This window comes from Lycorma delicatula, chromosome 12 (assembly GCF_047948215.1).
Source record: "Lycorma delicatula isolate Av1 chromosome 12, ASM4794821v1, whole genome shotgun sequence".
Taxonomy (NCBI): domain Eukaryota; kingdom Metazoa; phylum Arthropoda; class Insecta; order Hemiptera; family Fulgoridae; genus Lycorma; species Lycorma delicatula.
Window position 1 is genome coordinate 73,814,726 of NC_134466.1, and position 23,287 is coordinate 73,838,012.

At 29.9% G+C, this 23,287-nt stretch overlaps 1 protein-coding gene across 5 annotated transcripts in view; it reads left to right on the plus strand.

Annotated features, from left to right (window-relative positions):
- The window catches only part of LOC142332905 (TAR DNA-binding protein 43-like), a 59,222-nt gene extending 44,314 nt beyond the window's left edge, over window positions 1–14,908 (plus strand). For all 5 annotated transcript variants that reach the window (XR_012758434.1, XR_012758432.1, XR_012758433.1 and 2 more), the window contains one exon: window positions 13,458–14,908. Coding sequence is in view for 2 of the 5 variants with exons in the window: in XM_075379600.1 (XP_075235715.1) it covers window positions 13,458–13,492 (35 nt within the window). In the remaining 3 variants the exon portion in view is untranslated. The remainder of the gene's footprint in view (window positions 1–13,457) is intronic.
- Window positions 14,909–23,287: the final 8,379 nt, after the last annotated feature.

Sequence of the window (23,287 nt, forward strand, 5' to 3'; positions counted from 1 at the left end):
ATTACCTATTATATCATCGATTGAACCGATTACAGATATTTAAACTATACTTTTTACTTTAAAATAAATACCGGTCAAGTAAAGTAAACCCTTGAGACTAAGTGAATAATCTTTTACTTATACTTATAAGTAAACACTTGTAACATTCGTAGTTTTCCCATTTTGCTTTTACTTATCCAGTATTCTCTTTACTTATAAAGTAAACACTTGTATGATTAATATCCTGTACATCATCATGTTCAGACACGTTTGTCAATACATCAAACGTTTCATTTATTTTAATCTTTTCCCATCACAATGATCCGCGGTTGATTGGTATCCGCGAAAATATGTTGGTATCTGATTAATTGGAGAATTATTTTGCGCATTTGTAACGCGTTTTTTATTAGCGAATTTTTTGTTTTCTGTTATGAAACAAAGTTTGATGATTTTAAAAATAATACTTTCAAGCAAATCGGTTGAAAATTGGGCAAAATATGATGAAAAACCCGTGTCATAAATCACAGATTAGTATAAGTGAACGTAGATTCAGAAAACTACTTTTATAAAAATTCCCACCACTCAAAAGGCTATTCATATTGAAAAAACCCCATTTTTACTGTATACTCTTATTCATTACGAATCGTTATGTGTTACATGTTTACCGATATCGTTTGTCAGAAAATATATTTATAGACTTCAAATAAAGTGACGTATTTATTTCTAAGTGCGTGCAATCCACAGCACCTATTACGCTCGGCATTTTAAAGCGAGAACTCCATTTTCTCTTGGCTTCATTTAACTCATGAGCATTCTGTGGGAAGCGAATCCACTCAGATGCCTTTTCGTTTATTTTATTCAGAACGTAATCGAAAGTTTTGCATACCGTAGAACGGTGAATCCCGAAGTCTTCACAGACACCGTTTTGAAATCCAGGGTCTGATAAGTACCGCAAAAATACTTGCATCTTCTGTTGCGATGACAGAGCACCTCCTCGCTTTTCATTACTTTCTTCCAAAAAAGCGTTCGTCAAAAATTCAACTGATTCTTTTGTAAAACGAATTAGTTCTTCATATCTTCTTGGACTCAATATTCGCCTTTCTTTGTAAGTTTTTGGTTGACGAATGTTGACAAACGCAGCCATACCAAGTATAAAAAATTAAATGAAAGTTTGATTTTTTTTTTGTCTTCAGTCATTTGACCGGTTTGATGCAGCTCTCCAAGATTCCCTATCTAAAAAGTTAATCTAGAAAGTTTCATAAGGTTACTAAATAGCTACCTTGAAATTCTACCGGTAAATACTTGAATACTCTTCCGAACTTAGGATTTTATTCACTCGTTTTAAGTAAAGTCTGACCGGAATCAGTTGCGTATAGTTACAAGTAAACGCTTGATAAGTAAAGGTTATTCACTTCCCTATTTTACAAGTAAAGAGAATACTTGTCAAGTATTTGGTTTACAGTTGTTTATTCACAGAAGTGCAAGTAAACACTTGTATAATTGCAAGTAAAAGTAAATACTGGTTTTTATTCGCTTCACTAATAGTTGATAATCTATAGATCTCCTTATAACATATACGTACGATGGGTAAAGTTAGTTTAAAATATAATCAAAAGAATGATAGTTTGTTTTCAGATGAAGCAAAAAAAAAAAAAAACAAATCAAAAACGCGTAGTTGTTAGCCATAAATTATTTACGATGACCTAATGTGTCAAAATGTATTTTTTTTATTATTAAATAAAAGAAAACCTTTTATTTCATTTATTAATTTATAACATATCAGTGTGGATTTATATCTTAAATTCTTATTACAAAGAAATTACGCAACGTCAATGTATTTTTCGTAATAACGGTCATAAATATAAGGGGAAAGTAAACATTCAGAAAAAATTATTAAATCTATCGAATGAGATTACGTGTGTGTTGCGCGCGCGCGATATTGGTAAAGAATTAGTTTTATGTAAAGAAATTAAATAATAGTTCGTTGTTAAAGTAATTAACTTAAAAATATTTTTTCAGTCCATACGTGCATAAACCTTTGGAATTTTTTTTATCGCAATTTAAATCGAATTCAAATAGGCCATTTCTTTCTAGCTTTAGTTTGTTCCATTTTTCAATAATATACAAACATATATAATATATATATATATACTAGCCGCCGGAATATGCTAAAATGTTTTCCATTCTTCACTACCATCCACCATTCACAAGGTTTCGAGTTTTGTATTTATTATCGACTGAGAAAAAAACCAGCAAAAAATCTCAATTTTTTTCTTCGGTTGTAGAACAATTTACCCTACACTTGACACGCTTATTTCATGCCGTTTGAAAATTTAGCGTATTAGTCTTCGAACAGTCGTGGTAGGCAGGCTATCGATTAGTTTCTATTGCGTATTTCCGTAAACGCATTAGATGTAGTTAATATGCCAAGGTAGATCTAGAAACTGTAAGAAGGACTCTGAAATGAAAAGATTAGCGCAGAAACAAAAGCGTGTAGAAGAGCGTAAAACTAATAATATTTGATAAAATCAAATTATTTGTTATACTTATTTTTGTATTAGATTTGACGGAAAAATTTTCACGATTATTCAGTAGAATAATCATTTTTATAGATTTGCTAGAGGGGCAGGGGGCGATCGTGTTGAAGCTTATTTTGCTGTATTAATATGAGTACAAATTAATTGGGGTTAATTATTTAGTTGTTTCGAAGGCCGTGAAAATAATTTAAAAAAATTTAAATTAATTCAGTCTAAAATTAAATTACTTTAAATCGAATTATTTAATAATAGTAACAAAAAAATTCTATTAATATTTAATTTATTTGCAAGCGGGCATATAAAGGATTGTCTTCGCCCGTAAAAAGTAATTTCAAATGCGGATACTATACGACAAAGAAATTAAAGCCGAGTATGACCTCAGATTCGTCTTAATTACATAATATATCGAGGGAATCGTCCGTATAGTTTGATTTTGTGGTTTTAACCTAAAATATTTTGTCGATCAAGAATAATAGTTTTCTGGAAGCCTCCTTTTTGCGGTTACAATTTTTCATTCCTGTGCGTCTAATAGATGAGAAAATTTGCGACTTTGGTGTATCTTTTTTACCTGAACATGCACTCCACGAAAAACTTTTATTAACATAATAAAATCCCACCGATCGTAAAAATCATTCTTACTCTTTTAAAACGTTTTTGTCCGTATGTTTTTTAGGTTATAATTTTCTTAATCGGAATTTTTGGGGAATTAATTAGTTACATTAATTTTATTTATATTTTAAATATTTACTTTTTAAAAACGTTAATATCCTTCGGTTATTACAGCTAGTTAATTAAATTAAACTCCTTGAACCGTAATTTTTATTTCAATATAAACAAACTACGTATTTTCTACTTACGTTAAAAGTAATTTTATTTACGTCTAAGTTAGGAGTTTTTTGAAGTTTGAATTATTTTTGCTCCGAAATAAATTTATTGTGTTTTAAATAGCGCGGGCTTTGTGATATACCGGGGCGATTAACGATTCTATGTTTCGTAAGTGGGGTTTTTCTCTTTTATATATGCTTTTTTGTACATCATTCGTTTAAAATATTTATAAGAGTCTCATTTTGACTGTTTTCTCCGGTATTGAAGTATATTTTTGTGGAAAGTTAAAAGGCAAATTGTTTAAAAGCAATAAGAAATATTTTCTGACTTCCTTAAAGTTTAGTAGAAGTTATAACCGACTACCTTGAGCGATATTCTTTTTATTTTAATCGGAACGCTCGCTTCACCTTTACGTTTCTTGAGAACGGTCTATACGGACATTTTTATTTTTAATACTGCTTCTATTACAGATAAAAATAATTTTTTTTTTTTTAAATTGATGAACGCTTAAAAAAAACTAATAAATAATCTCCGCCAAATAAACAATTTGAAAAAGTTTCTGAATCAACCGAATTTCACAAAGTCGAAATTTAAAGAATTTATGAATAGTATTATTTTTTATTTTGGCCTTTTTTTTAAAAAAAAAACCTTTCTTGAAAGAAAAAACTGAATGTGTTATCGCTCTCTTGTCTCGTTTAATATTGCTATATACTCCGATAACTTCTTTTATTTTCTTTTTTGTCGTCATCACTTCGATTGACTGGTGTGATGTTACTCTTCGCCTTTTTTTGGACCTTCATGTATGTATTTTCTAAATTCTACATTCTTAATGAACTGTTTTATATATATATATTTATCTATCTTCGTATTACTTTTTTACCTTCTACCTAACCCTATAATATTAAACCAAATCGGTTAAAACAAAATACGTATAAGTTCACCGACCGAGTCGTTTATAAGATACTGCCACAAAAATCCCTCTTCTGCCTCCGTTTGGTTTGGACCTCTTCGACCCGTCAAATTTTCGAACTATTTTCATAAAAAATAGTATCGTTGATTTTCAAAGCTTTTCGTCCAGCGACCGCATCGAGAATCAAACATTTTCTATCGGCCCCCAAATGTAAAAATAACAATTGTAATTGCGGTTTTTAAGATGCGCTATTAAAAGCGGCAATTGAACAGCATTCTCGGTCGTTAAAATCTCGGCATAAAAGTCAAAAGACCTCACGATTTTTCATTAAGCTAGATGAAAACCCGTTAATGCCCTTATTTATTCGTATCGATACGTTGCTTAGATCGGGGGACGTGCGGCATTTAAGACAAAAGTGGCCTTTCTCATTAAAGCGGAATAATTTGTTTCAGAAAAGTTGTACAGACATAAAAAAAAAGAAATTGAAGCTAAATTGCAGTAATGTACCGACCGGGTTACTCGATTTGTTACTCCTTACCGGTATTTGTATAATACTTTATCGTCTGTCGCGGTTTGTCAGAGTTGATGTAACCTAAAATATAGCTGCCAAGTAATCAATTTATAAGTCGATTCGGTCGGCGCCGAATGAAAACATCAAATAAAAAAACGATTCGTTTCTACAGTATTTATTGTTATTTACTTTTATTAGGCTATTAATTCAAATCGCAACAAGTGTTCAACGATATGACAGACCGCTTTTCTACTTCTTACGAACTAATATTTATGAACCAAAACGGTCTTAAAAGTAATCGAATCGTTTGGACTTATAAGTCTAAAACTTTTACGTAATGTAGACAACGGAAATGTTACTCGCAATATTTGTCTTCCTGAGAAGCGGATTGCAAAACTTTTATCCGTATTTAAAGTTAGGATTTGTTTGGTGCGGTTCGTAACTTTACGTAAGAATTCTGTTTCCACGAGGAGGTTTTAAAAGTTTATTTTGTTTTGTGTCCTTTTTATTTTTTTTATTAATGCGTGTCCAATTTGCTTTATAAAGTAGAACGTAAAGCAGATACTGCAATTACTCTCAAATCGATATCTAAATAGGTTTACAAGCGATAATACTTATTTTTAACAACGATATCGCTAAGTTGGCGATCGTATAAAATTCCTGAAAAATGCTTTTCTAAGTGTTTTTGTAAAAAAATGTTAAGAAAATTTTATTCTGTTTTTCGATAAAAAGGTGAAAATCGCAAATAAAAATATTAATTTTTACCTTAATGTAATTAAATTAATTAAATTTAATGTAATTAAATCCTTTTTACTCTCGGCTAGAATTACTATATCATCGGCAAATCGTAGCATCTTTATCTTTATGATAAATTTTTTTTTAAGTATAAAAAATGTCCAAATACATTTAACTACATGTATGCAGGTATGCTCAAGTGTGTGTAGGGCTTGTTACAATAAGTTTGAAGGGGAAGTGATTGACGTAGAGAAGGAAGAAAGAACAAAGGAGGAGAAGTACTTTGTATTAATATTGACCGGAACTGCTACTTACCGAATCAAATCATAATGTTTCAGTTCCTTATAACTCATCATCACTGCTAATATTTAAATCACAATTATCACTTAAATCACTAAATTGCTATTAACACAGCACCTTTAATTATAAATCAAAGTGTATTGTTTTCATATTAAAAGGATATATACTATATTTATATGAATTGTTTTATTTTTATATCTGTGTAGTTCTGCTACATTGCAAAAGTCTTATACTTTCCATCTTAAAACTCTTTCCACCTTTAAACACTCTAATTCACTCATTTTTTAACTTCTCGTAACAGTATTTTTCTGTATTAATACTTAACTTTTATTATTTCTTACCTTTATGAATAAATTTTATTTTTTATAAATTTTTGACTTCTTAATTTTTTATAAAACTGTTACAGTTTAATTTTAGTTGTATTTTTTATAATTTTAATTGTAGTATGAATAATATTTTTTATTTTGTTTTAAGTTTTCATTTACGTTTATTTGACTTTAATTATATAAAATAAGTATACAATTTAGCTTATAACAAGATTAACAAAACAAAACCAACAGAAATTTGTGGTTCGTTTACACTGTGCAATTAGATAAACCGTTGAACTATTACATTAGAAGCAACTGAAAGAAGTAATTTCTTTTTGATAATATGTAAATTAATTTTATTATGTACTTCATTTTTATTTAAGATATTGACTTATAAAAGGATGTGGATCCAATTACACTTCAGCAATTGGTTTGTTGAGCTGAAATCGGACCTTACATAATTTTACGGTATAATTTAGTGGTGATTTGATTTAGTCCTATAGCCAAACCATTTACACACATTATGTTCAGTGCTTTGGTGGTCCCACTGGTACAGAACAAACTTTTTTTTTTTTTAATAAAAAAAAGCTTTCTTCTTAAAAAACATTTTTAATTACTCATGTGATTGGTTATGCAAATTGATATTCGTATGCATTGTTGGTTTTTTGTGTTGTGTTTTACTAAATATATTGCAATATAAAACATAATTATGTTGCAATTAGATGTTTGTAAATATACAGCGTGTGTCAAAATTAATATCACCATTTTAAAGTTATGTAATATTTCTCAAGTTTCACATACATTGATTAATTATATATTAAATGAAAGAGCAACTCAAACAGTTTTAGCTGTGCATAGACTCATAAAATGTTCCCTGTACCTTCTGTTTAAAAGCCCTAGTAGCAAAGATGGCGACCCCCCACCACCATCTGAAAACATTCTGTATTTTGCAGTTTACAAAATGTTATTCTGTAATTGCCGTTCAACATGCATTCTGTTTTAAGTTCTGTGATGGTCCTCCAAGTGACAGTAACAATCGTAGGTGGTATAAACAATATGAAACCACTGGCTGTATTTGTAAAGGGAAGAGTACAGGACAATCGAGTGTGTCCAAAGACAATGTTGAATTTGTAAGAGTCTTTTGTGCGTATTCATAGGAAATCTTTCTTTAATTGCAAATACAACTGCTAAAATTTCTTTGGCCTAAGATGGTGCACTTCCTCACTGGCATGATGCTGTATGCGATTGGTTGAATGAAATTCTTCCTGACTGCCAGATCGGTCACTAAGGACCAGATCACAGGGTTCTTTTGCCGTGGCCTCCACGATCACCCAATCTGACCGTGTGCAATTTTTTTCTTTGGGGGTTTATAAAGGATCAAATGCATGTGCCACTGTTACCAGCTGACCTAGTCGACTTGAGACGTAGGATTGAAGCTGCTGTCACATCAATTACTCCAGACTCTGTGATTAAAGTATTAGATGAACTCTCCTATCGGCTGGATGGTGTACCATGTGACAAATGGTACTCACATTGAACACTTGTAGGAAAAACTGTTTGAGTGAGTATTGCATTTTCATTTCATATATAATTTATCAATGTAAGTAAAACTTAATAAATATTAAATAATTTTTAAACCCTAATAATCATTTTGAAACACAATATATTGATATTTTATGGTTTTTTTTCTCCACGGGTAGTCCTTCAAGGACAATGCAGATATCATTTCATGTCATTTCTTTTTTCTTCCTGATGTTCTTCATTCTTTCAAACATTCATCTTATGAGTATTAGAAAAATCTTTTGCGAAGAAAGTTTATTATAAAAAAAAAATTTTGTTCTTTACCAATGGGTCCATGAGAGCATTGAACATAATGTGTTTAAATTGTTTTATCGATAGGATTAGATTAAATCACTAAATTACACCAAAACAGAAATATTAAGAAATTTTGAATCCATCTGATCTTTAACATTCTTCTATAGCACTGCATTTCAAAAGCTTCTAATCTTTTCTTCTCAAGTACTCTGATCATACATCCAAGTTTCACTTCCATATAAAGCGATGCTCCAGACACATACTTTCAAAAATGTCTTCCTGTTGTCTAAATTAATTTTTGATGTAAACAAATTATATTTCTGAGTGAAAGCTCGTTTTGCCTTTACTATTTGACATTTTATGTCGCTTCTGCTTCATCCATCTTTAGTAATTCTACTTCCCAAATAACAAAATTCTTCTACCCCCCATAATCTTTTCTCTTTCTATTTTTATATTCAGTGGTTTACCTAAGTTCTTTCTAATACATTTTATTACTGTCGTTTTTTTCTTGTTTATTTATATGCGGTAGTTCTTGCATAGGACTTCATCCATGCCATTCATTGTTTCTTTTAAATAATTTTTACTTTCAGTTAGAATTACTATATCAGCAAATCATAGCATCTTTATCTTTTCACCTTACACTGTTACTCCGGATCTAAATTGTTCTTTAACATCATTAACTCCTAGTTCTTTGTAAAGATTAAAAAGTAACAGGGATAGGGAACATCCTTGTCAGACTCTTGTTTTATTAGGGCTTCTTTCTTATGCTCTTCGATTATTACTGTTGCAGTTTGGTTCCTGTAAATTTTAGCAATTGTTCTTGTATCTCTATACTTGAACCCTAAATTTTTTAAAATGCTGAACATTTTATTCCAGTCTATGTTATTAAATGTCTTTTCTAAGTCTATAAATGCCATGTATGTTGGTTTGCTTTTTTTGATCTTCCTTCTACTATTAATCTGAGCACTAAAATTGCTTCCCATGTCCCTATACTTTTCCTGAAACCAATATGTCCTTCTCCTAACACTTCTTCCATTCTCCTCTCATTCTTCTGTACAGAATTCTAGTTAAGATTTTTGATGCATGAGTAGTTAAGCTAATTGTTCTGTACTCTTCACATCTATCTGATTCTACTTTCTTTGATATCATGTCATAACACTCTTTTTGAAGTCTGATGGAACTTTCCCTTTTTAATAAATATTTCACACTAGTTTGTATGTACTTCCTCACCTGCACTGCACAGTAATTCTGCAGGTATCTCATCTATCAAAGGTGCCTTCTGCCATTCAAATCTTTTAGTGTTCTATTAAATTCAGATCTCAGTATTGTATCTCTTTTTTCATCCTCTTTAACTTCCTCTTCTCTTTCTATAACACCAGTTTCTAATTCATTTCCTCCGTATAACTCTTCAATTTATATCACCCACCTATTGGCCTTTTCTTTCGTAGTATAAATCGGTGTGCCATCTTTATTTAACACATTATTAGATTTTAACTTATGTACTACAAAATTCTCCTTGTCATTCCTGTATGCTCTGTCTATTTTACCGATGATCATTTCTCTTTCCACTTCTGAACACTTTACTTTAATCCACTACTCTTTTGTCAATTTGCAAAATACTATATTAGAAATATGGTATTTCTTAAATTGTGCATAGTTCCTTTTACCTTCTTCGTCACTAGCATTCTTATACTTTCTATGTTCAACCATCAGTTGCAATATATCCTCTGATATCGAAGGTTTTCTACAAGTTTTCTTTGTTCCGCCTAAATTCTCTTCTGCTGATTTAAGAATTCCGTTTTTAACATTTTTCCATTCTTCTTCTGCATGTTTTAACTTATCTTTTTTACTCAGACCTCTTGCGATGTCCTCCTCAAAAATCTTCTTTACCTCCTCTTCCTCAAGCTTCTCTAAATTCCACCGATTCATCTGACAATATTGGTAATGAAGCGATTAATTTGGATAACAGCTAAAGTTCCAGGATGTCTTTCTTTCAAATTACTTCATATAAGAGATGAAGCATATTGTGGCAGGTTTTAATGTATCTACCAAAAAGAGAAACGATCTGTTTAATTTTCATGAGAAAGTTTTTTATGTTTTTTGGGGTAAGAGTGACATCTCCACTTTCACTGTTGGGAAATGATATTTATAACCACCGATATTCTTTTGCAGAATTTACAAAATCTGCTAGAGTATTATAATATTCAAATCATACAAACATTACTTATATATATATATTTTTTTTTTGAATAAGTGTTAAGAGAATAAAGCTCACAGAGACGAAAACCCTTTAAATCATTAACTCACTTTCAGGTGTGATTTTTAATTGCAACTTACCTGTAAATTATGGTAGTAAATAATTTACTTTGTTATTTACTAAACATATGTGTACACCTGCACTTACATGTAGTTTCTGCGTTAACTTAAAATTATATTTTAATAAATGATGTCATTTTGTGATAATAAAATTCATAACAGTTAAACTAAAAAATATAATTTAATAGTACATATGACATGAAGAGATAATCATTGAAAATTAACATACTCATGGCAGTTTATTTATCGACTAGTAAAGAAAAATTGTATTTTAAATCAAACTTTTAGCATTTTGCAATGTTGTTCAGGAGAGGTACAGTGGTGGGAAACTTTCTGTTATCAAACTATAATTTCTGAAAAAAATGAACTCACCTTATAGCTGCAGTCGATGTAGTCTACCATCGACATAATTTGTCACTTGCAATCTATTCTCAGCAATATCATATAAAATACACTTTCATGATTTATTACGCCTTAAAATATAACATTTGCCTCAGAGATCATTCTGTTATCATACAGTACTTTGTTCTAAGTACCATATTAAATTTTTAATCGTATAAATTTATTACTTTTCATTTTACCTTCATATCTTTTGTGATAAAAAAGAAAAAAACACAAAAAAAGGGATATAGACCAACTTTTAAAGTATTTTTGCTATAAATTTATATGTAAATTACAATACAATACAATACTATTGCAAACAATAATTCCATTTTACAATTTAATTTAATCTTCACTGTAGTTATTCTATCTCTTTTTAGAGCTTAATTTATTGTTAAATTTACTACAAAATGAAGCTGTATTTGTCACATATCTACTAGTTTATCTGAAAATGTAATAACTATATTATCAAGATATCTTAAAACTTACTAATGAGAAATAAATTTTTTAAAAACATAAAAGGGATTGATAATATAGATAGAATGGTTGATGATAATAAATTGATTTTTATTCTGTTTTTCATATACTGAATCGGTTCTTAAAGTACGTTCTGTATTACCTATCCAAATGCTGCTTGAACTGAGTAAGATGTGTATTATAATGTACTTAAAATATCATACTCAAATGCGTGATAATTAATAGACAGTGTATACTGCTATGTTAATTAAAGTCACGTATATAGCTATGTTTATTCTTGATAAATATTATTGTGCAGTGTACCGACAGGACAGCTTAACAGCAGGTGTACTACTATATTGATAAGGTAATTTAATTTTTAAGTTTCCATTAGCAAACGTCAACAAGACGTAGCAATTTCCTAGTTTTTAGAAAGTATTTTAAATTCTTTTAAGATAAACAAAAATGTCATTTTAAATTTTCTGATATATTTTTCGGAGGAGGAGAAACTTTCATTTCAAATTGTACCTCACAAATTGTGAACAAGTAGTAGAAATTTTATCTTTTGACAAAAATGCACATGTAAATTTAGGTTCACACTTCAAGTTGTAGAATGTGGATCACCTCAGATAAAAGTTTTTGCTTTCTTTATTGTTTATTAATGATGTGATTGTTCTCACAGGTAACACAACTACCTATTTCTAAACATATTATTAAAAATAAATTGAAAATTGCATAATTGCAGATTTAAAAAATTATTCACTAGATGTATTGTAACCATCTAACATAACACTGCAGATAGCATGGCCAGAATTCCCATTAATGATTGTGATACTATTTTTGTTGTCCATAAAGCAAAACGTCTGGGTTTTTTATTTGATAGATTCTTGTGGGATGATAAAATTGATTTTGTTTGTTAACAAAATGGAGTGAACCGTTTTACTCTGAAGAACCTTTACAAAACACTAAGCTTGTAATCATTATAAATAAATATTATGCCTAAATATTTTCTCGTATAATGTGTAATGTCCGGGTTTTGGTCTTCCTAAAATCATGAGCTTTAAAGAGAAAAAAAATGGGCTTTTAGATTATTAGCAACGCATACTTTATTAGAAAGGTAACTGTACAATCAGTTTATTTTACAATTAAAAAATTTACTTTTACAAAAACAATATTGTTCTGTTGATGAATTAAAAGAAGGACAAACATATGATTTATCTGCGACCACTTCAACATGTACAAATACAAGTATATGCTCGAAATAATTTTCTGTAACGATTTCTTAACCGTTAATTATTTTGTAGTAACATATTGTTGATGTATTTACATTAATATTATTTCATGTGTTTGATTAAATAGTTAATATGAACTTGAAATACAAGTATAATTTTTTTCTAATTTATATTTGTTCAGATCAGAAAAAACAATTATTTATAAAGTAGAAAGTTAGGTTAAACTTCATCTACACTCGCATATCATCCTCAGAAGTAATATCCGACTGATTCCCGGAGGCTAAATTGGATTGAGAGTGTATAAAAAAGTTCTCCCGGGATTTATAACATATTCTACACCTTAAATTTATGGAAAATTTCATATAAACATACGCCCTTAAATGCTTCATTTGTAACGGCTAATGACAGATTTCATTCAGACTTCAGCAACCCTGGTGAAACAGGTCATACTGAAATTTTTTGGACATTGATTAGGGGACAGAATTAGTGATTTCAATGGTTTTTTATCTTAAAAATTAAATAAAATACCTACCACAACTATATCTGTAGTAGTTTTTAAGGAATCTGGGATGAAAATCAATAAATTGGGTAAAAAACCTATTTTTATGTTTGATGTACAATAACTTTGTGAAATGTATTATAAACATCTAAAACCTTTAAATAAAACTTGTAGAGAACTTAATTCTGAACAAAATGGTATAAGATAATTCAAATAACAAAAAGAAAGTTTAGAAAAATTAGAATTTTATTTACAAACAATACAGAAGATCGTACCTATTGGTTTATAATAAACATTCAAAAATAAGCCTGCCAGTTTCAAAACATTTCTTGACTCGCTTCTGTACTGGTTATGTAACTCTTCATAGTTCTTCAGGGCTATCCTTAAGTAACTAGGCAGCATCCATAATGCGAACAATTAATTCCTCATTAGAATGTATTTTTGTTTTATATACAATATTTTTCATGCATCCCCAGACGCAAAAATCTAAAAGGTGTTAGATCAGGTGATCTTGATGGCTAGGAATCTGAACCTCCATGACCGCTCTATTTCTCAGGGAAATGACGGATACATTAATTATCCGTTATGTTTATTTATTTTAACAATTTTTTTCTAACGCAAGTATTTAAAAGACTATTTATATATCTTTGCAGATTTCATCAGATGTAGGATCATCATGACAGAGTGAGGACAGCACTTATAGTTAAGATTTCATCATATGATCACCGGATTCAGAAATTAAGGAACCAAATCGTCGAATAACATCTTAGTTGTTTCATATGACAGTCGCAAATTTCATCAAATTATAATTATTTTTGTTACCTTCATCGGTTTGTAAATATCAATGGTCTTAAAAATTACCTAAAAAGCTCTTTACAAGGTACTTAATATAAAAATCATTTTCACAATTAACTAACTTAAGAAGATGCATTAATTTAAGTATTACAGTAATATTATTTATATTTAAAATATTGATTCTTTTGAATACTGTTGTCGATGTATTGAAACATTAAGTTAGATGAATTTTTATTCCAGTAACAGGCTGTACTATATTATCTGTCTTACTGAGATCATGATTATAAACTATGAAGAAAGTTTAACATTTTGAGGTTGCAGAAGGATATACTTTTAAACTGATTTCATAATCGAATCATTTTCGTGTACTTTGTAGCAATTAATTATTAAAATTAATACAGAAAATCAGATTTTCAAGGAAAATAAAAACAAAATCCTAATTTATCTTTTTAATTCACGTTGTTTTATTATTAAATGTATTGTAATGTTATAAATCCTTATTTGGAAATATTGTGCAGAAATTTTTTATAATTCTTAGTTTTATATTATGTAAAATTAATTTTTTTTTGAGCTTGAAAGTTATATTGTTAATTATTATTTCAAGTACAATGTTTTTTTTTTTTATTTTTTTTTAATTTCTTTCTGATTTTGTTGTGTGTTAAATTTATATTAACAATTATTTTATTACTGAAAAACTTTTTATTAATTTAATTATATTTATACTATTTATTTATGTAATTGTGAAAATGGTTATTTCTTTTACAAAAGAAAAACTAAAAATATTTAGTGTTAATTACAAATATTATGAATAAAAACTTTCATGTTGCCCAGTAAGTATACATTAAGGTATTAAAACTTAATTTTTTGTATATCAAAACAAGGGTTTGTTCTTATTTATATTTATAATCATAAATGTGTAAAGACAATTGTAAATGTTTGATGTTAACTAATGTAGGGCTCCTTCCTGACAAGAATATGTTCAAAAAAATATGAGATTTTTCTTTCTCAATTTATTTTATTTCAGAATGTAATATAATTATTCGAACTTACAATTATTTCTGATCGTAACGTTTATTTTTTTGTAATGCTGTATGGTTTAAAATATTGTCGATGTTCTGACCAAGGTTTTTCCATGGTTTCCCTTGGTTGCAAGGCAAATGCCAGAACAGTTCATTTTGCTTCCGTGGTTTGTGGTTAAATTTTTTTGTGAGAACATACTTTAGTTTAATCAGAATAATCAACCAATATTTATTTTCTTATAACAAAGATTTGTTTGTAAATATTTAATAATAATAATGTACATATTATAAAACAATACAAGTATTAAGTGAATTTATTTATCTTCACCTTTTCTTCTATTTGGGTAGGTACTCAAATAAAATATAATATCACAAATATTTAAAACATATCTCCATTGCCTATGACATCTGAAAGTAAATGGGGGGGTAGAGCTTTTGTCATTTCAACATTGTTGTGAGAACACCAAACAACTTTGTTCAAACTCGCCATTGTACATACAGTACAGAAGCACCACATGAAATATTAATGACTGTGTTGTTTTATTTAAAACCTTTTTTTTGTCTTCAGTCATTTGACTGGTTTGATGCAGCTGTCCAAGATTTCCTATCTAGTGCCAGTCGTTCCATTTTGGTATACTCCCTACATCCCTAACAATTTGTTTTACATATTCCAAACGTTGCCTGGCTACACAATTTTTTCCTTCTACCCTTCCCTCCAATATTCAAGCAACTATTCCAGGATGCCTTAATATGTGACCTATAACTGTGTCTCTACTTTTAACTATATTTTTCCCCAATATCAAAATTCTTCTACCTCCATAAACTTTTCTCTTCCTACTTTTATATTCAGTGGTCCATCTATATATTATTTCTACTACATTTAATTAGTTTCATTTTGTTCGTGTTTATTTCAATGTAGATCTTGCATAACACTTATTCATGCTGTTCATTGTTTTTTCTAAATCTTTTTTATTCTCAGCTGGAATTACTATATCATCAGCAAATCATAGCATCTTTATCTTTTTACCTTGTACTGTTACTCAGGATCTAAATTGCTCTTTTAACATTATTAACTGCTTAATCTATGTAAAGATTAAAAAGTAACGGGAATAGGGAACATCCTTGTACGACTGCCTTTTTCATTACACCTGCTTTCTTATATTCTTCAATTATTACTGTTGCTGTTTGGTTCCAGTAAATGTTAACAATTGTTTTTCAATCCCTGTACTTCAACCCTAATTTTTTTTTAATGCTGTGAACATTTTATTTCAGCCTATGTTATCCAGTGCCTTTTTCAGGTCTATAAATGCCAAATAAGTTGTTTTTTTTTCTTTAAGGTTCTTTCTATTATTAATCTGAGCGTTAAAATTGCTTCCCTTGCCCTTATATTTTTCCTGAAGCCACATCATGTTCGCCTAACACCTCTTTCACTCTGTTCTCTCTTCTTCTGTACTGAATTCTAGAAGATTTTTTGATGAATGACTTTGTAAACTAATTGCTCTCTGTATTCTTCACATTTATCTGCTCCTGCTTTCTTTGGTATCATGATTATAACACTCTTTTTGAAATCTGATGCAACTTCTCCTTTTTTGTAAATATTTCACACCAATTTAGCTTTTTTTTTTCTGTTTAGCCTCCGGTAACTACCATTTAGATAATACTTCAGAGGATGAATGAGGATGATATGTATGAGTGAATGAAGTGTAGTCTTGTACATTGTCAGTTCGACCATACCTGAGATGTGTGGTTAATTAAAACCCAACCACCAAAGAACACCAATATCCACGATCTAGTATTCAAATCCGTGTAAAAATAGCTGTAGAAATAATAAAAAACATGATTATGAATCAGGATTTATAAATTACCTTATAATAAAAGTTTTCATTCAACATAGTAAAAATAAAGAACAGTTAAAAAGTGTGAAAAATATTTATGAATTAGACACTGTACATTAAAATGACACTGTAGGCATTAAAATGAAAAACTGTTAATTAAAGAAATACAAATGAAAGGTGAACAGTTAGTAAAAGTATGAAAAATGTTCATACTAAACCTATATTTGATGATTTAAAATAAAAAAAGTCTGTAGGTTGGCCATATTCAAATACACTACTGATTTTTGTAAAAGGATAACAAATGCAGTTTAAATTTATTTTAAACAAATTAAAAATGTTAGTATCTTTATTCTATAATTATTAGTATTAGACCTTAAAAGTATGGATAACTATATAAAACATATTTTAAAATATTCAATACCTTTACTAGTTGTTATTCCAAGTTATAGATAAGAATTATAGACGGTTAGATTCTATGAATATAGTTGTTCCTATTTGCATGTTAATGCTGTTAAATGGTATCAGCTGACACCAAATAATGCAGTGGATTCCCTAACAGATAGGTTTAAATGTTTAGTTCTTGAGGATGAATGTTTGTATATGTGAGAAAATGGTCTCTTTAGACTTCTGTGATTGATGTCCTTGGCTAGGGCTTCATGTGCCTATGGCGGTAACTACACATCCGGTTTTTACACTCTGAACTACTGATTTACGCTCAAAATAAGATCGCTAGTTTCTTACTTGAATCGTCTAAAAAATCGATGGAAAAAGTTCCTACTATTAAAATAGTTGTTCTTAATGTTACTTCAATATTTTTGGGTGTTGGGCATTTTGAGATGTGCTAAAAAGAAGGTGTCAACATTAGGATACATGAACCTAAGTGTCTGTCCTTAAACCAAACACCAAACGCGCACACTATATGGCTCCTAACAATACATATTTAAACTGTTTTTGTTGCATAATAAATGGCTTGTAATATAATAAAGTAGATTAAAACAAAAATTAAGATCTGTAAAACTTTCAATACTGGAGATCTGTGAGTATACACAACACTTGCCCTCTATAAGCTAAATTGTAACATTCATGCTTTATATTTAGTTTTTTCTCTAAATTTTTCTGTAACTTACTATAAAATCATCAAACACAAATTTTGCATAAAATTGCCCATTACAATCTCTATGTTATATATAATGGTAAGCACAGACATATTTTTCAGTAAAATAAACTGGAAAGCGTAACAAATTTTTCATAAAATATTTTACCTGAAGACTGGTTATTTTTCAGATTAAAAAATTAATATTTTTACCAGATCTTTCAACAAAATTTATCATTACTTTTATTATTCAACAGTAATTTTCTTTTGAAACTTCTAAATTAACAACTGTTGAGCCATGATGTAAGCGATATAATTAAAAATTTCCTACTTATTTGTGAATACCTGTCATATGCAATAACCGACATCTATCACGGTCAGGTGGAGAAAGTTAAAAATCTGTTAATTCTATTTTTAACTATTGTTTAATTTTTTTTTATGACTTTTGCTAAAAATTGCTAATTTACTTGTTTTTTCCTGAATGGAAATTGTATAATACTCCATATCAGTGAATGATTTAAACAAGTGGTGAATCAGTTAGAACCAGCCAAGGTCCTTGTTTCCTTCAACTTCATTGAAAGCAATTAACCAGCTATTTATTTACATGTACAATATTTGCAGTATTTCTATTTTTGAATTCTGAAAAAATGTAAAATAAGGTAGGGCAAGATGTTTGGTTAAGTGCTTATACAAAGTCTGTAAATAAATTAATGGGACCAGTTTTTTTTTTTTTGGCAGCAAAAGTGGCAACACTGTAGAAGTTACTAGTAAACATACCATTGTATGGACAGCTGATTTATATTAGGTATTAATATTTTTAGTCTATTGTAAAACTTTTTGTAAACCAGTTTTTATTGTGTGTTATAAAAATGAGTGATACTAATTATGAGCAATGTTGTGCAATCAAGTTTTGTGTTCAACTCAGTGAGAATGCTACTGAAACTTTTTCAAAATTGAAAAGCGTATGGAGATGATGCTCTGTCACAAGCTCAAGTTTTTAGGTGGTTTAAAGCATTTTCAAATGGCCAGGAATCAGTTGTGGACAGTTCACGCTCTGGAAGACCATTAACGTCAAAAAGTGATGACAATGTTGAGTGAATCAGAGACCTGATATGGTATGACTGGTGATTAACTGTCAGAATGATTGTAGAACAATTGAATTTGATTACACTGCTTTGATACTCATATTAGGAAATTAAATTGTAATAAAAGTGAATTTCCAACAAGTATCACAGATCTTCAAAATATAATATTTAGTTTACAAAAAAACACATTTCTACTTTTTACTTATTATGTAACATTCAATAACAGATCACCAATATGTGAAATCCCACAGGATAACTATTTATCCCACAAAAACTATCATAATTTATTCTGTATGTATTATAGAGGACAATAAATCCAAAATTCAAATAATACTTGTGATTAAAAAAAAGGCATTATGATGATTAACAGGAAGATCAAATGTTCAGATTTTCATGTGCAAAAGCTTTTGGATTAATTCTAAAATTTAAATACAATTAAAGACTAGTACTTAAAAAAAATAATAATAATATTTTACATTTGTAACTTTAGACAAGATATGCAAATAGCATCTCCCTTATGCGTATTAACAAGTCGTAATAATGCCAATTTATTATCATTACTATGAGAGCTTTCAAGCTCAAATAATGTACAAATATTCAATAATACATTTTCTTGAAGTGCTGTATCTTAATTGTTTCACAAAGTATACTTGGAGCTTGTTTTAAACGTCATATTGTTTAGACAGACGTATTGTTTTGTACCTGAAAAAAAGTGATAATTTTTACAATAAAAAAATCCAATAAAATAACCAATCATCAAACATTTCCCTGAAATGACCATCTCTTGTGGCAACTGTTATTATTAAATAACAAAATTCAGTAATTAAAATTATACAAATTACAAAGTGGTTTCTGTGTCATTAAAATTTGGTGAGTTAGAGTACTTAAAACCTAAATTAACTACAATACATATAAAACTAAACTTATTACTTTTTCTGCAAATACACCACTATTAAAATATGATGTTAAAATTCCACACCAGTGAAGATTGTAAAATTAATGTGTCGCTGCCCACTTTTAGAAAAAAGTAATAACATAAAATATCTTGACATAATTGTAGAAGAATCATCACTGATTATTTTACAATATATATAATGGAGGCTTTATATAAAATGTACAAGCATGATTCTTAAATTCATAGGCTATAAATTTTACAATGCATTATATATTCTAGATTGTAATCCCATACAGATTGTATCGTAAAAGTCATTGACCTACACCAAAGTATAAAACTTTTAGGTTATTAAACTCTAGAATATACAATGCATTGTAAAATTTACAGCTTATGAATTTTAAAATGTTGCTGATATATTCTACATGAAGGTTCCATTTTGAATTTTTTCTAAAAATATGTCAGTATTTTATGTTACTTTTTATTAAAATTGGGCAGTTACACACATTAATTTTATACTCGTCACTGATGAAAGGAAATTTAATTTCATATTTAGATATTGTTAGGCTGTATTTGCTAAAATTTTAATAAATTTACTGTTTTGTATTTAAGTTTAAAATATTGTAGTTGAATCACATTTTAACGGCACAAAATCATTTTTAGCTATTTCAAAGACTTTTTCTCAAGAATCACGAGAGAAAATTAATACAGTATCATCAGCATAGGAAATAATCATATAATTTAATGATTCTCTATCTGGCTCTTCCTCTTCGTCATCATCGTTGTCTTCATCTTGCAAATTTTTATCAGCAGCTTGCACGATGTCTGTATTACTCATGATTTCTGCAAGGGGTAAATTGTAGTCAATTTCTACGCGTGCACTGAACTGTTTTTCTTCAATAGCTGCAGACCTTTCAAGTTCGACAAGTCGTACCATTTCTTGTGGAGCACTTTTTCCAGTTTCTTAAAACAATTTAAAATAAATTCTTCCAAAACCATACTCCAAGTTTTTGCTATCATGTACAAAGCATCTAAAATTGTGACCTTTGCAATCTCGGTACATGTTCCTTCACCATTATTTATCATGTCAATAATTTTTTTCCTGAAATCAGATCAATAATATATTTTAAAAGTTTTAATAATTCCTTGGTCAAGCAGCTGTATGATCGATGTGGAATTTGGTGGTAAGAACACAAGGTTAATGTTCTCCAGAAACAGATTTGGGTGTGCCAAGCAGTTATCCAAAATTAAAGCAATTTTTTTTTATTCTTCTTACAAAGCTGCACATCTAATTCATGCAAGTAACCTTCAAATGTTGACCTTTTAATCATTCATATAGTAAATGGAAAGATTTTTTATGCCTTTAAAACATCTAGATTTTTTTTATTTGTGCCGTTCACTAATGGTATCAATTTATCTGATCCAGTTTACTACTGTAATTCTAGCTTTCAATGTTTTACCAGCAGAAGCTAAAGATTTTTTGAAAACCATGCATCACTGTGTAATAAAGTCTCATTTCATCTATGTTGTTGTTCTCTGGCACGTACATTTTTACTATAGTTTTCCAGATTGTTCCTGCCCAGTCCTAGTCGAATTAACATCAAGAGTCTTGTTTTTCTCCGTGTAGTTTTTTATAGATTATTTTGTGCCGATTTTTCCATTTTGTTAACCACACCCATCCTTCACAGTAAACTGCTCACCCATTTTTTGTGCTAAATCATTTGCTTTCTGCAACAGTATGCCACAGCATACTGTTTACTGTGATTAGTAGGGGCATTCATACACCTTCATACTCTATGAATCAGTAAAGCTTCATTGACTGTTTGACTTTTACTCGTACGCTTCGTTTCCAGTCAGTAACAATGTTCTCAACTTACTTCAATTTTTTAGTTGACACTTAATGTTAATTGTGGGATTCCTAATTTAACTGCTGCTTCTCTTTGGGTTTACATTTTTAAATTTAATTTGTCAAATCACTAAAAAATTTCAACCTTATCTGCTAAACTTAAATCAGTTCTTTTCTTATGACTGGACATTATAATACAGTATAATATATTTAAACAAAAATTAAACAGAACAATACTTAAATACAGTATATGGGGTAAGATATGTGTTGCAATGTACATAGTCGGATTGCTAAACTAAATGAATGACGAATTTGAGTTGGATATGCCTAAGTGGGGAATATACAATGTCTTCTTTCAAACATGATGGTGCAGTGTAGTCAATATACATTGATGAAATATTCAAGCAGTTGTTTCCATACAACTGGCAATTTTAAGAATAAGTGAAAAGCACAATTATCAGCCAAGGTTTTAGAAATCAAAGCTTGTTTTTGGAAAATACTGAGAACAGTCTTCATCAATGTATATTTGAGAGCTTGTGTATTTTCTGCCCTTGCAATTATTTATGAAATCAAAATATTATGAAAGAATGGAAATGGCGAATGATAAATTATATTATTCCAGCTAAGATCAAACATTAAAGAATTTTTTAAAGAAAAACAATGGGTAGCAATTTCGTTAATAGAAAAAGTAAATTGGAAAAAACATTTATGAATGAATTTCCGTAACATTTTTTAGTAAAAACTATAACTAGCACATCAAAAACATTAATAAAAATTTGTACTCCTCACACTTTAACTTAACTGACATTAGTTCAGTACATTACTTCAACAATGTTCAAAAGGTTAAACCTACGGTACATTTTGAAATATGGAATGGAATGGAATGCAAAGTTGGCAGGAGTCTATTACTCCCTACTTTATCGCAGAACCTGGACAGAGTCCCTTGCTGCTGGATCTTTCTAATCGGGCTTGTTTTTAAAAGGGTTATTTTTTAATCTCGGATCTAATTTTTCAAGTTTTGTCTATTATTATTTTAGTGAATTTAAGACGGATTTAATTGCATTCCAATCCGTTGTTAAACCAGCGTTATCGAACCCATTTCATGGGCCGACCGTGGAAGGCTAGGCTTATAAAGCCTGTCCTCCCGACGTAATTCCCCTTCAGACCGTCCACTGAAGTCCTTTCGGTGCTAACTCTTTAATAGGCTAGCAGGAATACGCCACAACGGGGCACTAGCTATAAGGAGGGAGCAATGTGTCCCCTTTTCCGGAGGAGTCGCAATTGCTGGGTTATTTTATCTTACTGTAAGTTTAACTTACAGATGGTGATACCTATTCGCGATCGCGGTTTTGGGGCGGCGATTTTCTGGAAAGAAGTAAACAGTAATTATTCTCTCCGCGTAATTATTAACCTTCAGACACGCGTGTGTCTGAGAAGGGGTTGGGGGGACCGCGTGGCCGCAGTGAAGAAACCATTTGTTTTTGTGGTGGCTGTTGGCATCTGCAACAAAAGAAGTAGAACACACACACGAGAAGAAAAAAAAAATTTAATTTTTACTTTCCTTTCGACTGGCAGGATGAGACGGCACGACGCGTCGTTCCACATCCACGTTTCTCCCGTTTCTGAAACAAGAGAAACAGAACAAAACTCACGCGAGAAAAAAAAAAAAAAAATTTTTTAGACCGCGTTTTTGTTTTGTGCGCGACTTACCGTATTTGAAGTCTTCAAACTATATAACTCGCGAAAAAACTTTTCACTCGCGACCCCGGAAACGCGTCTGACGCACTATTCCGTTTATGGCTCATGCGATATGGAGGCCCCTAAGCCTGGTTTGTCGATTTTCGGCTACCGCACCGCACCATCACGGTGGTTCGTCCAGTACGGCGTGAGGCCGCTTCCTTACAACTGTCGGAGTTGG